This window comes from Dicentrarchus labrax, unplaced genomic scaffold, assembly GCF_905237075.1.
Source record: "Dicentrarchus labrax unplaced genomic scaffold, dlabrax2021, whole genome shotgun sequence".
Classification (NCBI taxonomy): Eukaryota; Metazoa; Chordata; class Actinopteri; family Moronidae; genus Dicentrarchus; species Dicentrarchus labrax.
Genome location: NW_026136846.1, coordinates 170,001 through 186,216, shown reverse-complemented (window position 1 = coordinate 186,216; position 16,216 = coordinate 170,001). Strand labels below are relative to the sequence as shown.

General features: G+C 39.6%; 2 protein-coding genes across 7 annotated transcripts in view; both read left to right on the top strand.

The window, feature by feature from the left end:
- The first annotated feature begins 1,331 nt into the window (after window positions 1-1,331).
- Window positions 1,332-8,086, top strand: ercc6l (excision repair cross-complementation group 6-like). Its single transcript, XM_051394355.1, is given in 4 exon segments — window positions 1,332-1,536; window positions 2,915-2,959; window positions 3,754-5,824; window positions 5,826-8,086. Coding segments are annotated over 4 exon segments (3,984 nt in total). The 5' UTR covers window positions 1,332-1,480; the 3' UTR covers window positions 7,638-8,086.
- Window positions 8,087-10,447: 2,361 nt separating this feature from the next.
- Window positions 10,448-16,216, top strand: part of adam9 (ADAM metallopeptidase domain 9) — a 29,283-nt gene continuing 23,514 nt past the window's right edge. For all 6 annotated transcript variants that reach the window (XR_007883175.1, XR_007883174.1, XR_007883173.1 and 3 more), the window contains exon 1: window positions 10,448-10,919. Coding sequence is in view for 3 of the 6 variants with exons in the window: in XM_051394362.1 (XP_051250322.1) it covers window positions 10,844-10,919 (76 nt within the window). In the remaining 3 variants the exon portion in view is untranslated. The remainder of the gene's footprint in view (window positions 10,920-16,216) is intronic.

Below are 16,216 nucleotides of genomic sequence, written 5' to 3'. Positions count from 1 at the left end.
TATTTGTACGTATTCATAATTTCTACATCCTGAAACTGAGGTGTGGTTCTCATGGGGAACTCTCTCTGAAGTGGGATGAAGCATTTTGGCTCTTGTGTGGATATTGTCTGAGTCTTGTATGTCTGTAGTAGAAGCTGATCAGCAGTCTGCCTTATTGTCAATGTGTTCATTCTTCACCATATCTTATATCTTTATACTTTATTGTACGTTCACATGGGTGGACGTATTTCAGTGTGTGTCTGAACCTACAGGGTGAAAGTTGACCCTGTGAGGTTTGACATGTTGAATAAATCAGTTCACCTGTTTCACCAAACTCACGTCGTCTGTTCTGTTGCATCGTAGCTGATCCCTCAACAACCTCCTAATCACTGCTGATAGTCAGTAAGGAGGCTCAGTCTGGACCTTAGAGGGTGGTAATACTACAAGAATACTCTCTTAATGACATTTAATAAAAGCCTGTTCTTATGTAACAAAACTACAACAGATAACTCTAAATCCTCTGCATTAATAACACAAACTCAATCAGTGAGCTCTTAACTTTGCTCAGTGTAGCCTGAACGATTAAACTTGTTTTTAACTTGAATTTAAATCTTTTATAATGTTTTTAATGATCGTAGTTTAATGTCTTGATCAGTGAATATGTAACTTGCTATGAATCAGCAGAGTCCTGTTGAAGAGACTGTTATCATGAGGTTGAACATCTGACCTTTGGTGGTGTGTATGACTTCATAATAAAAGCGTGTTCCAGTGAAATGGATGTTCTGGTTTCATTTGAGGGAATTATTTAGTGCACGCAGACGACAGATCTATCCATGTTTTATTATATTCTCTTTACATTAAGAGTTTCCAGCTTTGTGACACATTAAAGAACATCACCAGCTTTACATTAACGGTCTAAAACATTTCACATATTTTCATCCACCGTGTACTCGGAATATATTGAAGATATTTTGAACTCAATTTAAATGTTTATTACAAGAAAACCAAACAAATAATCAATCAATCAATAAATCCTCCAATTGATTGAGGACTGATACCTCGTGTTCACTCTGCGTGTTAATCATGACATATTGTTTTTATTTAATTCATTAAACTTTTCCATTTAAACAGGAACATTTTTATTTCATCTATTCTTTATTTTTATTTTCTGTAAAACCTCAAACTCAACTGTAGTTCAGTTCAACTGCTGCCTGGCCCCGGCGCTGCTCATTGGCTGAGCTCTGCTATGGTCCCGCCCCACTGTAGACGTCACTTTCTCCGATTGGACAACCTCGGCGCGACGTCACTACAGCGCTCTCTCTGATTGGCTCTGAGAAAATGGCGGGGGAAGAAGCTGCGCGTTCAAACACATCAACACTGAGACTTCCTGGTCCGTGAACGCAGCAGCCGCCGACAACTTTCAGCTTTTGAGTCCGAAAAACGGGATTATTGTCCGGGGTGAGCTCCCTCTGTGTGCCGGGGAGAAGCGGACATTGTCAGGATGGATGTTTGTCAACGTAATGGCGACGTCGCGGAAGTTTCCGACAAACTGGAGAAGTAAGTGAAGCTAACGACTAGCTAGCAGTTAGCTTCAGTGCTAACAGCGCCGCCTGTTAACATTGGTGGGAGGCTAGCTGTTTGTGCTAGCTGTCTGTGCTAGCTGCAGTGGATTAATAACCTCTTTATATTTGACTTTAACTTTACTGACTAATATTAATCATTATTATGCTTTTATTGAGTATTTTATTGTTTTCCTCTGGTGAAAAGTAACTTAGTACATTTACTGAAGTAACGTTACTTTACTGAAACAGCTTTAGTTACTTTATATATTAAGATTACATTAAATCATTAAATCATTAAATGATCAGCTTCTAAAGCTGTTATTGATGAACCTCTAATAAAATGTAGTTTGTTACTGGGATTGCAAATAATTATAATAACAATAAATATTATTATAAATGATATCTGTTAAATTATTGATTCATAATCAGATTCAGGTGAATTTATTGATCTCTTTATTGGCACTAACACATGTCACAGTGACACTAATAAAGTCATGGACGTGTTATTAATAGTACACAGCTGTAAAATGCACATTTAAAATATAAAAAACTAATAATAATAATTTATTTATGTTCTATCTTGTGTTTTTTGATGGAGCCGCACAAATTAATAAAAATAAAATGTGACAAACAACATTATAATTTAGTTCTGCTGTTTTAATAAGTTCATTAAAGGTAACGTGTTTATGAGTAACAAGTTATTGCTTATTAACTGATGATCATTTCCTCACTAATGGACGATCATATCGCAGAATCTGTCACAATAAGATGTTTTTGTATCACTCAGTCATATTTTCTGATGAACCGAGTCAGAAGTGTTGTTTGTTTTCAGCCTTTCTCACCCTCAGGTGATAAAACTACAGGTTGTTAATGTCTTTATAAAATACAATAATGAGGAAATTATCGATTATCCACAATGAGAAACACGTAATTATCGGTTATTGTATTGCTGGATAAAAACTATATTTTGCATCCCTTCTTCTTACATTCACACATTTTGCCTTTAAATGTCTCGTGTGTTGTAATTTGAACTGTCTGACGCCCAGAACTTTTCTTCTTTCCTCGAGTCCTCGTTTGGGAATCGGCAGACTAAACTAACTGTATATATAAAGTAATTCAAACTAACCCCTGGAGCAGCTTCTAACAGTGAAATGCTGCTCTGATGGATGCATGAAGCTGAGGATACTTGGTATTTTTTCCTTTAGTGAAGCGTCTGACTGCTTGTTGTTCTCTGTGGTGTTAGTATCATATAAACTGCTCACATTATGGGGAGTTAATGAGGTTGATTTTATTTTCTGCTTTGCTCTCTGAGGGAAAATGAAACTGAGTCTGTTGATGTAAATGTGTTTCTAACCCCGACTCTGTCTTCACAGGTCTTTGTCCATGGATACAGATGACAAGATGGAAGCATACCACAGGTAATACAACTAATTACAGCCACAAAATGCCTGTTTTAGTTGGTAGCCCTGTAATTAAGGTCCCATCCAAACATATTGTATTTTAAGTGATTTCTTTGAGCCCGTTTACGGCTGATATTAACATTCTTCTTGGATGATCACAATTCGACAGCTTTCAGTACATCAGTTTACTGCTGGTGTTAGAACAAGTCTCCAGTGAGCTCCTGTGATCAGATCTCACATCTCTAAATGCCAATAAACACTTTTATAGCACCGTACCTTCTGCTGTCACTCACTGTCCTTTGTTCAGTTCACATGACACACTAAACTCTTGATATCCCGTCACTTTGTGCATTAATTAACGTTCCTGAGCATTTTTACTGCTGTTTCTGCATCACGTCGAAACAGGTCAATACATCTGATAAATCATCTTCATCAACTTCATCATCAGTAAAACAATGTACACATTTAAATGTTATAAATGAAACTGACAGTAGTAATTTGGATGTACACTTTCTGTGTTATATCTGTGACAGCAGCTGAGCGGAAACTATCATTCAATTCAACCAATTCATCATTTATGTAATTATTCAAGTAAAAAAGTACCAATTCAGAACCTGCCCTTCACCACAGCACCTTCAAACTATTGAAAAAGATGTTATATTGTTGAGTTAAAAAGTTTAGTTTCTAATGTGATGAACCTAAAATGTCTAAATTGTACCTTGTTGTTTTTCTTCATGCTAGTGGCCAAACATAGAACATTAGATCTCAATGTTGTCTTATAAATTACCCTCTAATGTGTTTTCTTCTTACAGATTCATTCAAGATGGTAAAGATGTTGCCCGACAAGGAGACATAAAAAAGGCTCTGGAGCTCTTCAAGTTGGCGTACAACATCCACCAGACTCAAAAACTGGAAAGCAGGATAAAGAAAATTGAAGAACTTATTTCTCAGAACGACTCTGAGGAAGAAGATGAAGAGTTTGTCAATGTGAACGGAAGCGGTTTAATGCTTTTCAAAGGTTTATATGACAAGCTCTATGACTACCAGAGAAATGGAGTGGCCTTCTTATACAGTCTCTACAGAGATGGTCTTAAAGGTGGGATCTTGGCAGATGACATGGGCCTTGGTAAAACCATCCAGGTGATCTCATTCCTCTCGGGTATGTACGATAACGAGCTGGTCAAACACACAATGCTCGTCATGCCAACTTCACTCATCACAAACTGGACTAAGGAGTTTGCCAAATGGACTCCTGGCATGAGGGTCAAGGAGTTTCACGGCACCAGCAAAGGAGAGAGGACCAGGAGTTTGGAGAAAGTTCAGAGGAGAGGAGGCGTCATCATAACCACCTACACTATGCTCATGAATAACTGGCAGCAGTTGTCATCATACCACGGCAAAGAGTTCACATGGGACTACATGATTCTGGATGAGGCACACAAGATAAAAACTTCAACCACCAAAACAGCCAAAAGTGCCTGCGCCATACCTTCAAAGAATCGAGTTCTTCTCACAGGTACTCCGGTCCAGAACAACCTGAGAGAAATGTGGGCTCTCTTCGACTTTGCTTGCCAAGGCACTCTCCTCGGCACGGCTAAAACATTCAAAACAGAGTATGAGAACCCCATCACCCGTGCCCGAGAGAAGGATGCCACGCCAGGGGAAAAGGCTCTCGGGTTCCGGATGTCTGAGAACCTCATGGCCATAATCAAACCCTACTTCCTCCGCAGGACAAAAGCTGAAGTGCAGAAAAACAAAATGAACGGCACACATCAGCGCAAAGAGGACTATTCAGACGACAAAGACAGCCAAGTCCCAAACCCACCAAAAGACTCTGGAGCTGTCATGCCCACGCTGACAAGAAAGAACGACCTGATTGTCTGGACTTACCTGAGTGCTGTTCAGGAAGACATATACAGGCAGTTCCTTTCACTGGACCACATCAAGGAGCTGCTCATGACCACCAGATCACCTCTAGCTGAATTAAACATCCTGAAAAAGCTGTGTGACCACCCAAGACTGCTCTCTGCTGCAGCCATAGCTAAGTTAGGCTTGGAGGAAAGTACAGCTGAGAGTCATCAGAATGACGACACGGAGACAGACGCTGCTCACGGCATCGCTAACATCACTGACGACACCCTAATATCTGAATCTGGGAAACTCGTCTTTTTGTTTGCGCTTCTTGAAAAGCTCAGACAAGATGGCCACCGCACACTTGTCTTTGCTCATTACAGGAAAGTGCTTGACATCATCGAACGCATCCTGGGCAACAGAGGCTTCAAAGTTATCAGACTGGACGGCACAATAACACAGATTGCAGAGAGAGAGAGGCGCATCACTCTGTTCCAGACCGACGAGCGTTACTCTGTCTTCCTCCTCACCACACAGGTTGGAGGAGTTGGCATCACTCTGACGGCAGCAAACAGAGTCGTGATCTACGATCCCAGCTGGAACCCAGCAACAGATGCCCAGGCTGTTGACAGGGCATACCGCATCGGCCAGACTGAAAACGTCGTCATCTACAGGCTCATCACCTGCGGGACGGTGGAGGAGAAGATCTACAGACGGCAGGTTTTCAAAGACTCCCTCATCAGACAGAATACCGGAGATAAAAAGAACCCTTTTCGGTACTTCAGCAAGCAGGAGCTGAAGGAGCTCTTCCTTCTGGAGGACACACGGTCTTCGTCCACCCAGCTGCAGCTTCAGGCCCTGCACTCCAGACACCGACGGACAGACCCGGAGCTGGATGAACACATTGCCCACCTCCACGCCATGGAGATGTTTGGAATCTCTGACCATGACCTCATGTTCTCTCTCGATGTCAACCATGACGAGTCCCCGGAGGACCAAGAGGCGCACCACTACATTGAAGGGAGGGTCCAGAAAGGCCCAGGAGCTGATGAAGGCAGAGTCAGAGTTACAGATGCAGCTGGCAGAGAACATGACAACAAGTACAGAACCAGCTTGGCTCAGACAACCTGTGGAGAACAACAACAGAGACCATTCTCATGACAAAAAAACAAGAAATCCAAGACCAAGTCCTCCCTATCCACAACATGACAGCAACCTCAACGGGTCACCAATTGTGGTGGATCTGGACCAGTCTGGTTCTAGCAAGGAGGATGGCCAACAGAACCTGAGTGACAGAGTTATTGATCTGACTGCAGATGAATATATGACAGAAGAACAACCTGCTGTAACAAGCCAAGAGAAGTTTGATGAGCTGGAGCTGGATTCCCCTAAACACCAGTCAGTCAAGCATGAGAGGAGTTACTTGGAAGCAGATTCTCCTCAGGAGGTGCAGGATCTGGATTCCCCAGAACATCAGTCTGTCAAGCAGGAGCTGAATTACTTGGAAGCATCTTCTCCTCAGGAGGTGATCGAAGACTCTTTGGTGCTGTCAGAGGCCGCTGATGCTGCAACAGGTGATTCGGCAGATGTCTCCGTTCAAGAACTAATGGACGAGTCTGCAATGTCTGAGGCTGCAGTTGCTTCAGCAGGTGACATCAGTCTGCCGTACGTTACAGCGGTTGATGAAGATGAACAACAGCTAAATGGATCTTCACACTCAAAATACGACTCAAAGATGGACTTGGGGCTTCCACATGGCACACCCCTGCAGAACAAAAGACTTTCTGTCTTGCAAGCTTTCAATTCAAGCTTCAAAGCAGACGCGTCGTCCAGAGCCAGCACGGGGTTGGAGTCCTTTGAGGGCAACTTCAATTTACAGCTTGAGGACAGTGACATGTTCTCAGACCACGATGTCCCAGATCACGAAGAGACCGAAGCAGAGGAGAAGAAGTTGCTTTCACAGCTGCAGATGGAGGGGAGTTTTGATGTCAATAAATCCCTTTGTGAGAGAGAACATAAGGAAGCACTCGGACGAAGCTTCAACAGCGTCCATGCCTCTGAAGTGGACGAGTCAATGAATGATTCTATTATAGCTACCAAGAAGAAAAGAGCAGCGGTGATTTATGACAGTGAAGGTGATGATGATGATGATGATGAAGATAGGCAGGAGTTGAGGAGTCAATTTGACAACTCCTTCGAGGTTCTTGGAGCCTCCACACCTAAATCGGCGCCCTCTGGCTCCACCCCTCTCCGGTCAAGAAAGAGCGTTGGAGGAAACACCTCCGTGGCCTCACGACGCTCCCTCCTCCAGTCCATCATTGAAGACGTGGAGAACCACAACCAAGACATGGGGGGTGAGGAAGAAGGGGATGATGATGATGATTATGAAGATATTTCAGAGAGACATTCTGATGAAGCCGAAGAGGAGGACATCATTCATTCAACCCATGATGAGTTCCAGCTGGAGGAGACCATCGGAGAGACGTTAAACACAGAGGGTGAGGAGGAGGAGGTAGAAGAGGAAGAAGAGGAGGAGGAGGAGGAGTGCTCTGAGTCAGCAGATGGCATCGATGAGTCAGGAGAGGAAATGAGCCTTAATCTAGAAGAATCAACCGGCGAGCCCGAACTAGCCTCCTCCGAGAGAATGGATCAGTGCACCGTCGACGTGAAGCCCGAGGACGAGAGCTACGACTCCCTGGTCATTAGAGGGGGGGAGTACTACAGCAAAGGGAGGCTGGACGACGCCCTGGAGCTCTTCCTGAGAGCTATCGACATCAAACCTGGAGATCCCAAAGTTCAGCTCATGACCATCCAACTGTACCGGCAGCTGAGTCAGAGACGTTAACAACGGATCAGAATAAATCCTGCGACAGATGTTGTACAATCGGGGTCATGCTGGTTCCTGTGGACTCCTGTCTGACTGCCTGCCCTGTCTGCAGCTCTAGACTTCAAGCCCATTGGATCGTACTAACGACACTTCACAGAGAGTCTACAGCCATCTCTACAAGGTTCCCCATCGTAGTTTAAAGGTCCAGTGTGGAACATTGAAGCCGACTATTGTCAGAAATATAATATTCATCGTTATGTTTCAGTGTTTAATCACCTGAATATAAGAATTATTGTGTTTATGTTACTTTAGAGCTTTTTATCTGCAGGGTCTAGATAAAGTCTGGTCACATGTTCAGTTCATTATGCGAGGAAGGTCGACGTGTTCTCATTCAATCTATTTTGATAAAACTGTAACATTTTTAATTCTCCTTATCTGTTAATTAAAATAAATGTTTGCCTTTGTTACCTGTTATATATAAATTGTATCTTACTGAAAGAGAAAAAAATGTTTATCTGCATTTTCATTGTTTCTTTGGGTTGGAACTTCACGTTGCTCAGTATGCAGACGATCTCTAAACTTATATATTAATTTATAAGTTCTACAAATAACAGTAGTTTTCATTATTATTATTATTATTATATTCATTATTTCTGAAAACAGTCCAAAACCCAAAGAGATTCAGTTTACTGTGATATAATTAAATGACTCAATCAGTTTATTAAATTAGTTGTCGATTACTTTTCTGTTGAATCGACTAATCAGCTCTAACTGATAGTAAATATAATCTATATTTAAAACAGTTATCAAAACTCAGAAATATTTTTCACTATTTTCTGAAATGTTTTAGCCAAATTAATAATTGATTGTTTGTATTAGATACAGCAGGAATAGTAAATGTCCCAATCTGAGTGAAATCTATTTTTATTTTAAAATCAGCTGCTTGTTTTATGTGTTCGGAGTGAATTTAGACTGTAAACAGAAATAATTTTAAATCACTAAAAAAGAGCCAATAGTCTGCTAATGTTAGTCAATAATCAATTAATGTGATTTGTCTGTTTAAAGTTTAATTAGAAGTGAAATTTGTTTTGAATGTTAAACTCAGATTCACAGGAGCTACGGTTTACAGAGACACCTGAAGGCACCACAGCCTTTATTGTGTTAGATTTCAGCCAATCAGCGATCACTATTAGAAACTCTTCTCTCTCATTGGCTGAGAGCTCAAACCTTTAAAGGTGCGCTTGGATAAAGTGTCCGGAGCTCCCGGCGGTGATTCAGTGAAGGTCGGAACAGTTTCACCTCCGGATCAAATTATAATAAAGTTATGATGCGAACGAGGAGGCGCTCGGTTTACTTCACTGTGCAGCCCGACAGGGGGCGCATGCGCAGTTTAAGTCTTCCAGCTGGAGATTAATGTTCGTGAAGCGAACGGAAACGAACAGCCAGTGACTTCCGGTTCAACTAGTCTGACTTCAGAATAAAAGTATCACCCTCTGATATTAGTTACACATTATTAAGTCATTAATTAGCACATATTAATAATGTGTTACTTTATAGAAGACAAGATTAGAGTTTAAACTTTAAATGTATTTATTATTTTATTTAAATACACAGTGTTACATACTCATAAGAAGATTATTGATTCTTCAGCACAAAGTAATTACATTTTAAAATTAAATTAATACAATTAGTCCATGAATGAAATTAAAAGATACAAGGTTATATACAGTACGTTATACATATACAAATATGTATACTGGTTTAGGTAGTATATATAATATATATATGGTGTGTTTAATTACAATATGCAGATAAAAACAATATTTACATACAACTATTAAATATAAAGTACTTAAAGTCTATATATAAAGACAGTATAATAATACATTAATTTATAAAGCATATATGTATAATAATGCTCGATGGATCATTGAACTAAACCTAAAACAATATGTGTTTGTTTTTCTTCATATTACTTTGAACAAGTTGACAACTTGAATTTCCCTCGGGATAAATAAAGTATCTATCTATCTAAGTCCTGCTCTTTAAAACGTGTGTGTCGTCAGCAAAATATACTTCATAATCTTTATAGGGCGCAATACATTATTGTCAGTTATATACTTTAAATCTTTGATTACTGAAAAATAAATGTGAGCGGCATTTAAATATAGTCGGTGGAGGGGGAGCACATTGTGTCGACTTTATAACGTAAGACTTAATATCCAGAGTAAGCAGTCAGTGAATGTAGGGAGAGAAACACTTCAGACTCTTCTTATAACGCTCTATATTTTATTTATTCTATTTTATACATATATAGTTGTTAGATATTGTAATATAATACATATTTTAACGTTCTTCTTCTTCTTATTTCTATTTATTTAATGTCGTGTGAGCACCTTGAGCAACTGTATGTTTTTTTTTAATTGATTGACTGAAATTAAAAGTATAAAAAACAGTACTTAGTTACTTTCCAGCACTGGTCAGTGTGCGGTGGGTTTCAGTTTTTATATTTCTACATTTTTTAGACACGAATTACAATCAGATTGAAACAATAATAACACATAAACACGTTTAAAGAACAAAAAGTGAATCAAATAAAGAACACAGGAGGAGGAAATAATGAATAAATAAAGTTTCTTTGTCTTTGTTGCTGTTTTATTTATCAGCTCGACTAGAGAATAATAATTGATGTTAATGATATAAATATATAAATGAATATAAATTTCACACAATAAAACGTTCATGCTGCGTTTACGGTCTGTGTGGCTCTTATTTTGAAGTGCGTCACCGGAAGCGGTCGGTATTTCCGGTAGCTTGACTCTGGGTTCACGCGGAGCTCCGCCGCTGTCGGTGAGCAGAACAGACTTCCCTCAAACTGTCCGACAGAGAAACACTCACTGACTGTCGGTGGACCGTCGGTGGACCGTCGGTGTTCGGATTCACGGACCGAACGAGGAGAAACCGCGGCGGACATTTTGGATCCGACCGCTTGCTAACAGCTAACAGCTAACAGAACCGGGTCGTCCGCTGGGTCGGAACTTATGGCTCGGCCGAGGAAGAAAACCTCTGCTGGGCGTTTAGCATGAGGCTCTGCGGGGGGAGACGACTGGAAGACAACAGGGAAAACAACAACAACAACAACAACAACAACAACAAACAGAGGAGGAAGACTGAGAGAGCGGACCGGTGACATTTATTCTCTCCAGCAGAGGAAGAGGAGGAAGATGGGAGGAAGAGTGGAGCTGCTGGAGATCTGCTGCCTGCTGCTGCTGCTGCTGAGTGGACACTCACACTGCAGAGGTGAGGAAGAGGAGGGTGAGGAGGAGTACACTGAGGGTGAGGAGGAGTACAGTGAGGGTGAGGAGGGTGAGGAGGAGTACAGTGAGGAAGAGGAAGAGCTGTGTGTGTTTCTCTGTAAAGTTTCTGTATAATGAGCTTTAATATATACGACAATAAAGTGATACAGCAACACTATATTATATTATATTATATTAAATTATATTATATTATATTAAATTATATTATATTCAATTATATTATATTATACTATATTATATTATATTCAATTATATTATATTATACTATATATTATATTCAATTATATTATATTCAATTATATTATATTATATTGTATTATATTAAATTAAATTATATTCAATTATATTATATTATACTATATTATATTATATTATATTATATTCAATTATATTATATTATATTATATTATATTATATTCAATTATATTATATTATACTATATTTTATTATACTATATACATTTTATATTAGTTATTAGTTAAAATGTTACATTAAAATATAAATATTGTGCAGTACATGTAAACATTCATAGTCTTTTGTTTTTATTGTTTTTATTAGTTTTATTTTTTAAGAAACTCCTCATTTTGTATTCGACTCGTCCAACTTGTCAGATTCTTTACTTTAATACAAAAGTACAAAAGTATTTGAAACAAAAAGTAATTAAAGAATCAAAAGTAAAAGTGACGCCTGTCAGTCAGAACTCGGGTCTGAAAGAGGAAACAGAATTAAGTTACGATGATCTGTGAGGTAAAATTAGTGTTTTTCTTTATGGAGTCTGGTGGAGACATTACGGCTGTTCCTGATTAAAGTAAAGGACTCTCTCTGGCGGGAAATATCTCAGCTCTTAGATTATAATAATAAAATGGTGAACAACATAACAGAAGCAAACTTTGAGTTGTTGATTGTTGGAAAAACAGTTTTATTTTGTTTCTGTTCAGTTTGATTTAAATGTTTTATGATTATCTGAGAGGGAAAATTACCAGTTTTGTCAAAGGAGTCTGGTGGGCGGTGGTGCCAACGGTTGTGGTCTGAGATGTTCTGTGGGCAATAGGGATGGGAATTATACTGATACCAATACCATTATTGATTCTGCTTATTGGTCTGAGTCTTTGTTGAGTCCCTTATTGATTTCTGATCCGTTTTCTGATCAGCAAGTTGGCTTTAATAATGTAATGCACAACATATAATATATATATAAAAGTAAAAGTCTTATATTCTCTTATATTCAGAGAACATGCAGTACTTAGTGTTGTGATTACGTGTGAGTGTGTGTGAGTGTGTGTGAGTGTGTGTGTGTGTGTGTGTGTGTGTGCCTGTGTGTGTGTGTGTGAGTGTGTGCCTGTGTGTGTGTGTGTGTGTTGTTGGAATTCGACCCAGAGAGGCGGTCGGGCTGCGTCTCCGTAAACTTTCACTCTTACTGTTAAACCTCTTAACACTGAGACATAATGTGCTGCTGGCTGCAGGGTTGTGCCACAGATTTAAAGTCACTGCAGTGACTCAGTGTGTGTGTGTGTGTGTGTGTGTGTGTGTGTGTGTGTGTGTGTGGTGTGTGTGTGACAGATATCTTTTATTACATTTAGTCCAAACACACTGCATTTCCCAGAATGCAGCTGGATGGAGTCTCTGAGGAGTGGCAGTGTGTTGAATATCGTCACTGAATGTCATTAAAATAAAGATTATCATATAAATATATTTAATATAATATTTAATAAGTGGATTAAAGTTAATTCTCTGTAGAACAATCAGACTTCATGTTGTTCCAACGCTTTAATGTGCGCTGACGTATTGATTTGTTGGTTTTTGTCTTCATGGACTGCTGAGCCACCAACTCTCCTGTGTGTGTCAGTATGTGTGTGTCAGTGTGTGTGTGTGTGTGTGTGTGTTTGTGTTTTGGCGTCTTACTCAGGCAGGTTGAGCATTAAGCAGCTTAGCGCCGTCGGCTGCCGGGCTCACAGCCGAGTCCTTCAGCTCCCCGACACCGACAGGAAATAAACCTTGTTTAACACAAGTCTGACAGCGTGTGTGTGTGTGTGTGTGTGTGTGTGTGTGTGTGTGTGTGTGTGTGTGTGTGCGTGTGTGTGCGTGTGTCACTGCGAGCTGAGACAGAATCACTCAAACATCCAGTCTGAACAGTCTGAATGAATCTGAGTGATCACATTTACAGGAACCAGCAGCTACTTAAACTTTTCAACTACACACACACACACACACACACACACACACACACACACACACACCCTGTTTCCCTGAATCATGACTCACTCTGGTTTTTTTCTCCATGCTGAACCGAACATGAACAAATGAGGAGCTCTGAGGTCGTAAATCTGCTTCCACACATCCAGCTTCGGTTCTCTGTTAAAGGATCTGAAATGATTCTGTTTTCTTCTCAGTGTCAACAAACCTCGGCAGCAGGAATGAACTGAGTGAGCGTTTCTGCCCCTCTGGTGTCCCCTCCTGAAGTCAGTGTGTTGTCTGAATGTGTTTGGTTGGTCTTTGGTTCACACGAGCTGAAGAGATTTTCAGGTTTTGTTCTCCGACGTAAAAATCCGTCAGTAAATTCTCCACCTGTGGATGTCGATGCTTTTACGTCTCCTAAAACAGATGGTTGCTAATAAGTAGCTCAATGAGACTACAGAGGTTGTTGGTGACATTAGAACGGATCTATCCACTGGTAGGGTTAGGAACCACTGCAGAATGATCCTTAACTTCAATACTTTGACTTCAGTACAGTATTGATCCTTCCTCCACGCAGCCTAACTGCACTGTGTGTCCCCTTTAAGGAAGGTGCATTGTGGGTAACCTGAGCTGGTTTGTTGTGGGCAGTTTCCCGCTGTTTGAGGGACGAGCTGTGTGTGTGTGTGTGTTTGCTGCCACAGAAACAAATATTTATATATATTTATATAATGTTAAAGTTCCTACAGCGTCTTCTTGTTCTGAGTTAGTCGAGACTGTGGACCGCTGGTTGGCTAGTTAGCAGATACGAATCAGGTTAAAGAGAATTAAAATAGTCTAAATTGGACATTTTGGAGCTGGAAGATGATTGATCCTGTTTTCTCTCTTTATTTTATCTGCAGATAAACAATGACTGACTTACTAACGTTGTGCTATTGTGCTAGGCTAGTTCGGTTTTACAACAGACACCGTGCAGAGATTGCATCGATGATTTTTAGTGATCGAGTTACTCGGGTAACCCAAGGAATAGTTTTAGCCGTACTCGAGACATAACGTTATTGGACTGTTAGTCTCCACAGCGGTATCGAGAAGGTCGGACCCTGATAATGTGTGATGGGCTCTGTTGGTTCCGTTCGTGTGCAAACACATTGTGGTTTGCACACTACGTGATCATCAGGCTCACACACAATCTGCACACACTGTAGATTTTAAACAAATTGAAATGCTGCTTTTAAAACCGTGAACATTAACACACCTCCACCCCGTTGTTACTTTCAGTTAGCATTAAGATCAAAAGTTAGTGGCTGAAATAAAATCTCAAAAAGAAAAATTGTTTCCATCCACTGTTTAGATCTTGGTGCTTTTTAAGAGTAGAAGTGTTGTTGTTGTCACACTCGTGATATTAATTTAACATTGCAGGTTATACAGAATAAAACTGAAGAACAACAATACAGTCAGTATTTTATTTTATATGATAAAGGCAAATAACTCAATACATTATATTAATTTGTAAGTGTCTCTTAACAGAGAGAAAAGAAAAGAAAATGACGTGAACTTGAAAAATATAACTCTTAACACATATTTGCAATCAAGGCAGGTCATATAACTCGTGACTGGCGTTCTGTAGACCGAAGAAAACATTCATTCACATTGAAAAATGAGACAAATACAATAAATTAACATAAACAGTATTAATGAAAATGCTTGGCAAATTCAATATGACCGGATGAAGGATTTTAGTCATCGGACGTCTGGATCTTAAGTTATCAGAGAAACAAGCTGAGCTAACGTTAGCAGCAGCTCGGCTCGCAGCCCCTCCGGGACGTCCTTTGTCTGTCCAACAGCGTGGGAGAAGCAGTGATTGTTAAGGTGGAACTGCTTTATTCAGTGTGTTTAAGGTGGAACTGCTTTATTCAGTGTGTTTAGTGGTTTTAATCAGCGGGTCTGTTTGTGTTGGAGAGGAGGAGACCTCTGTGGATCATTGGGCTCCCGGTAGAAACCTCCTGAACCATGAACACTGGTTCTGCACCAAACTCCCTTTAAGAAATATCACATTTTAAAAATTCAACAAATGTGGCGCGAGATTGTTTGTCGAGCTGTCTTCTGATTGGCTGGTTGTCAGGTCAGGCTGTTAGAGAGGTCGGGTGAGGTTCGGTCAGCGTGTAGAGTTTCTGTGGATCAGAACGTCTTAACCCACATGGCTGATTCACATCCAGAGCTGGAAACAGGCTCACAGGGAGGTTTGGTTTATTTCAGGGTTTCTGTAGATTGTCTTTAACATATCTTAAATAAAACATTTATTAAAACATTTCTTGAGATTTTTGCAAGATTTCTCTAAATCTTTGTAAAGAGTTATCTAACATGTTTTAGAGATTTACTTTTCTTTAATTATTCTCTCAGTTTTGTTTTTTTGTCAGATTAATGTAAACTTTCTTAAATATCTCATCACTTTATCTCAATTATTTTAATTCAATTCAATTCAATTTTATTTGTATAGCGCCAATTCATAACAGAAGTTATCTCAGGACACTTTTCAAATAGAGCAGGTCTAGACCGAACTCTTTAAAACATTAATTACAGAGACCCAACATTACCACCATTTTAGATTTTTAGATTTTTCTAGATTAAAGCCATCTCTTTGTTTAATTTTCTAGATCTCATAACAATTTCTTAGATTTCTTTAAGAATTTGTCCAGATTTTCTTCAGGATTTAAGGATTTTAAGATTTTTCTAGATTTTCTGAAAGACTTATCTACATTTCTCCAGATCGTCTCTTCGAGGTTTGTCTGGTTTGTCTGAAGAGAAGAAAGTCGCCAGATGACTGTGGAGTAAATTAGATTAGATCAGATTAATCTTCTCTGGTCAGCAGAGGTTAAGTGGGTGGTCAGACAGCAGAGAGCAGGATCAACAATCAAACATATTGATCTTAACCAAGTAAACACTCAATTCGCTGACAGGCGTAATCAAAACAATGACTTCATAAAGATATTTAAACTTTTAAACAAAACAAAATCTCTCTTGTTGGGATTGATGAGCACACTGGTGTTTATGGCAGGAAAGATGTTTGGTATTGTGTTTTTAATCAGTTTTATCTGCTAAAATGTTCTA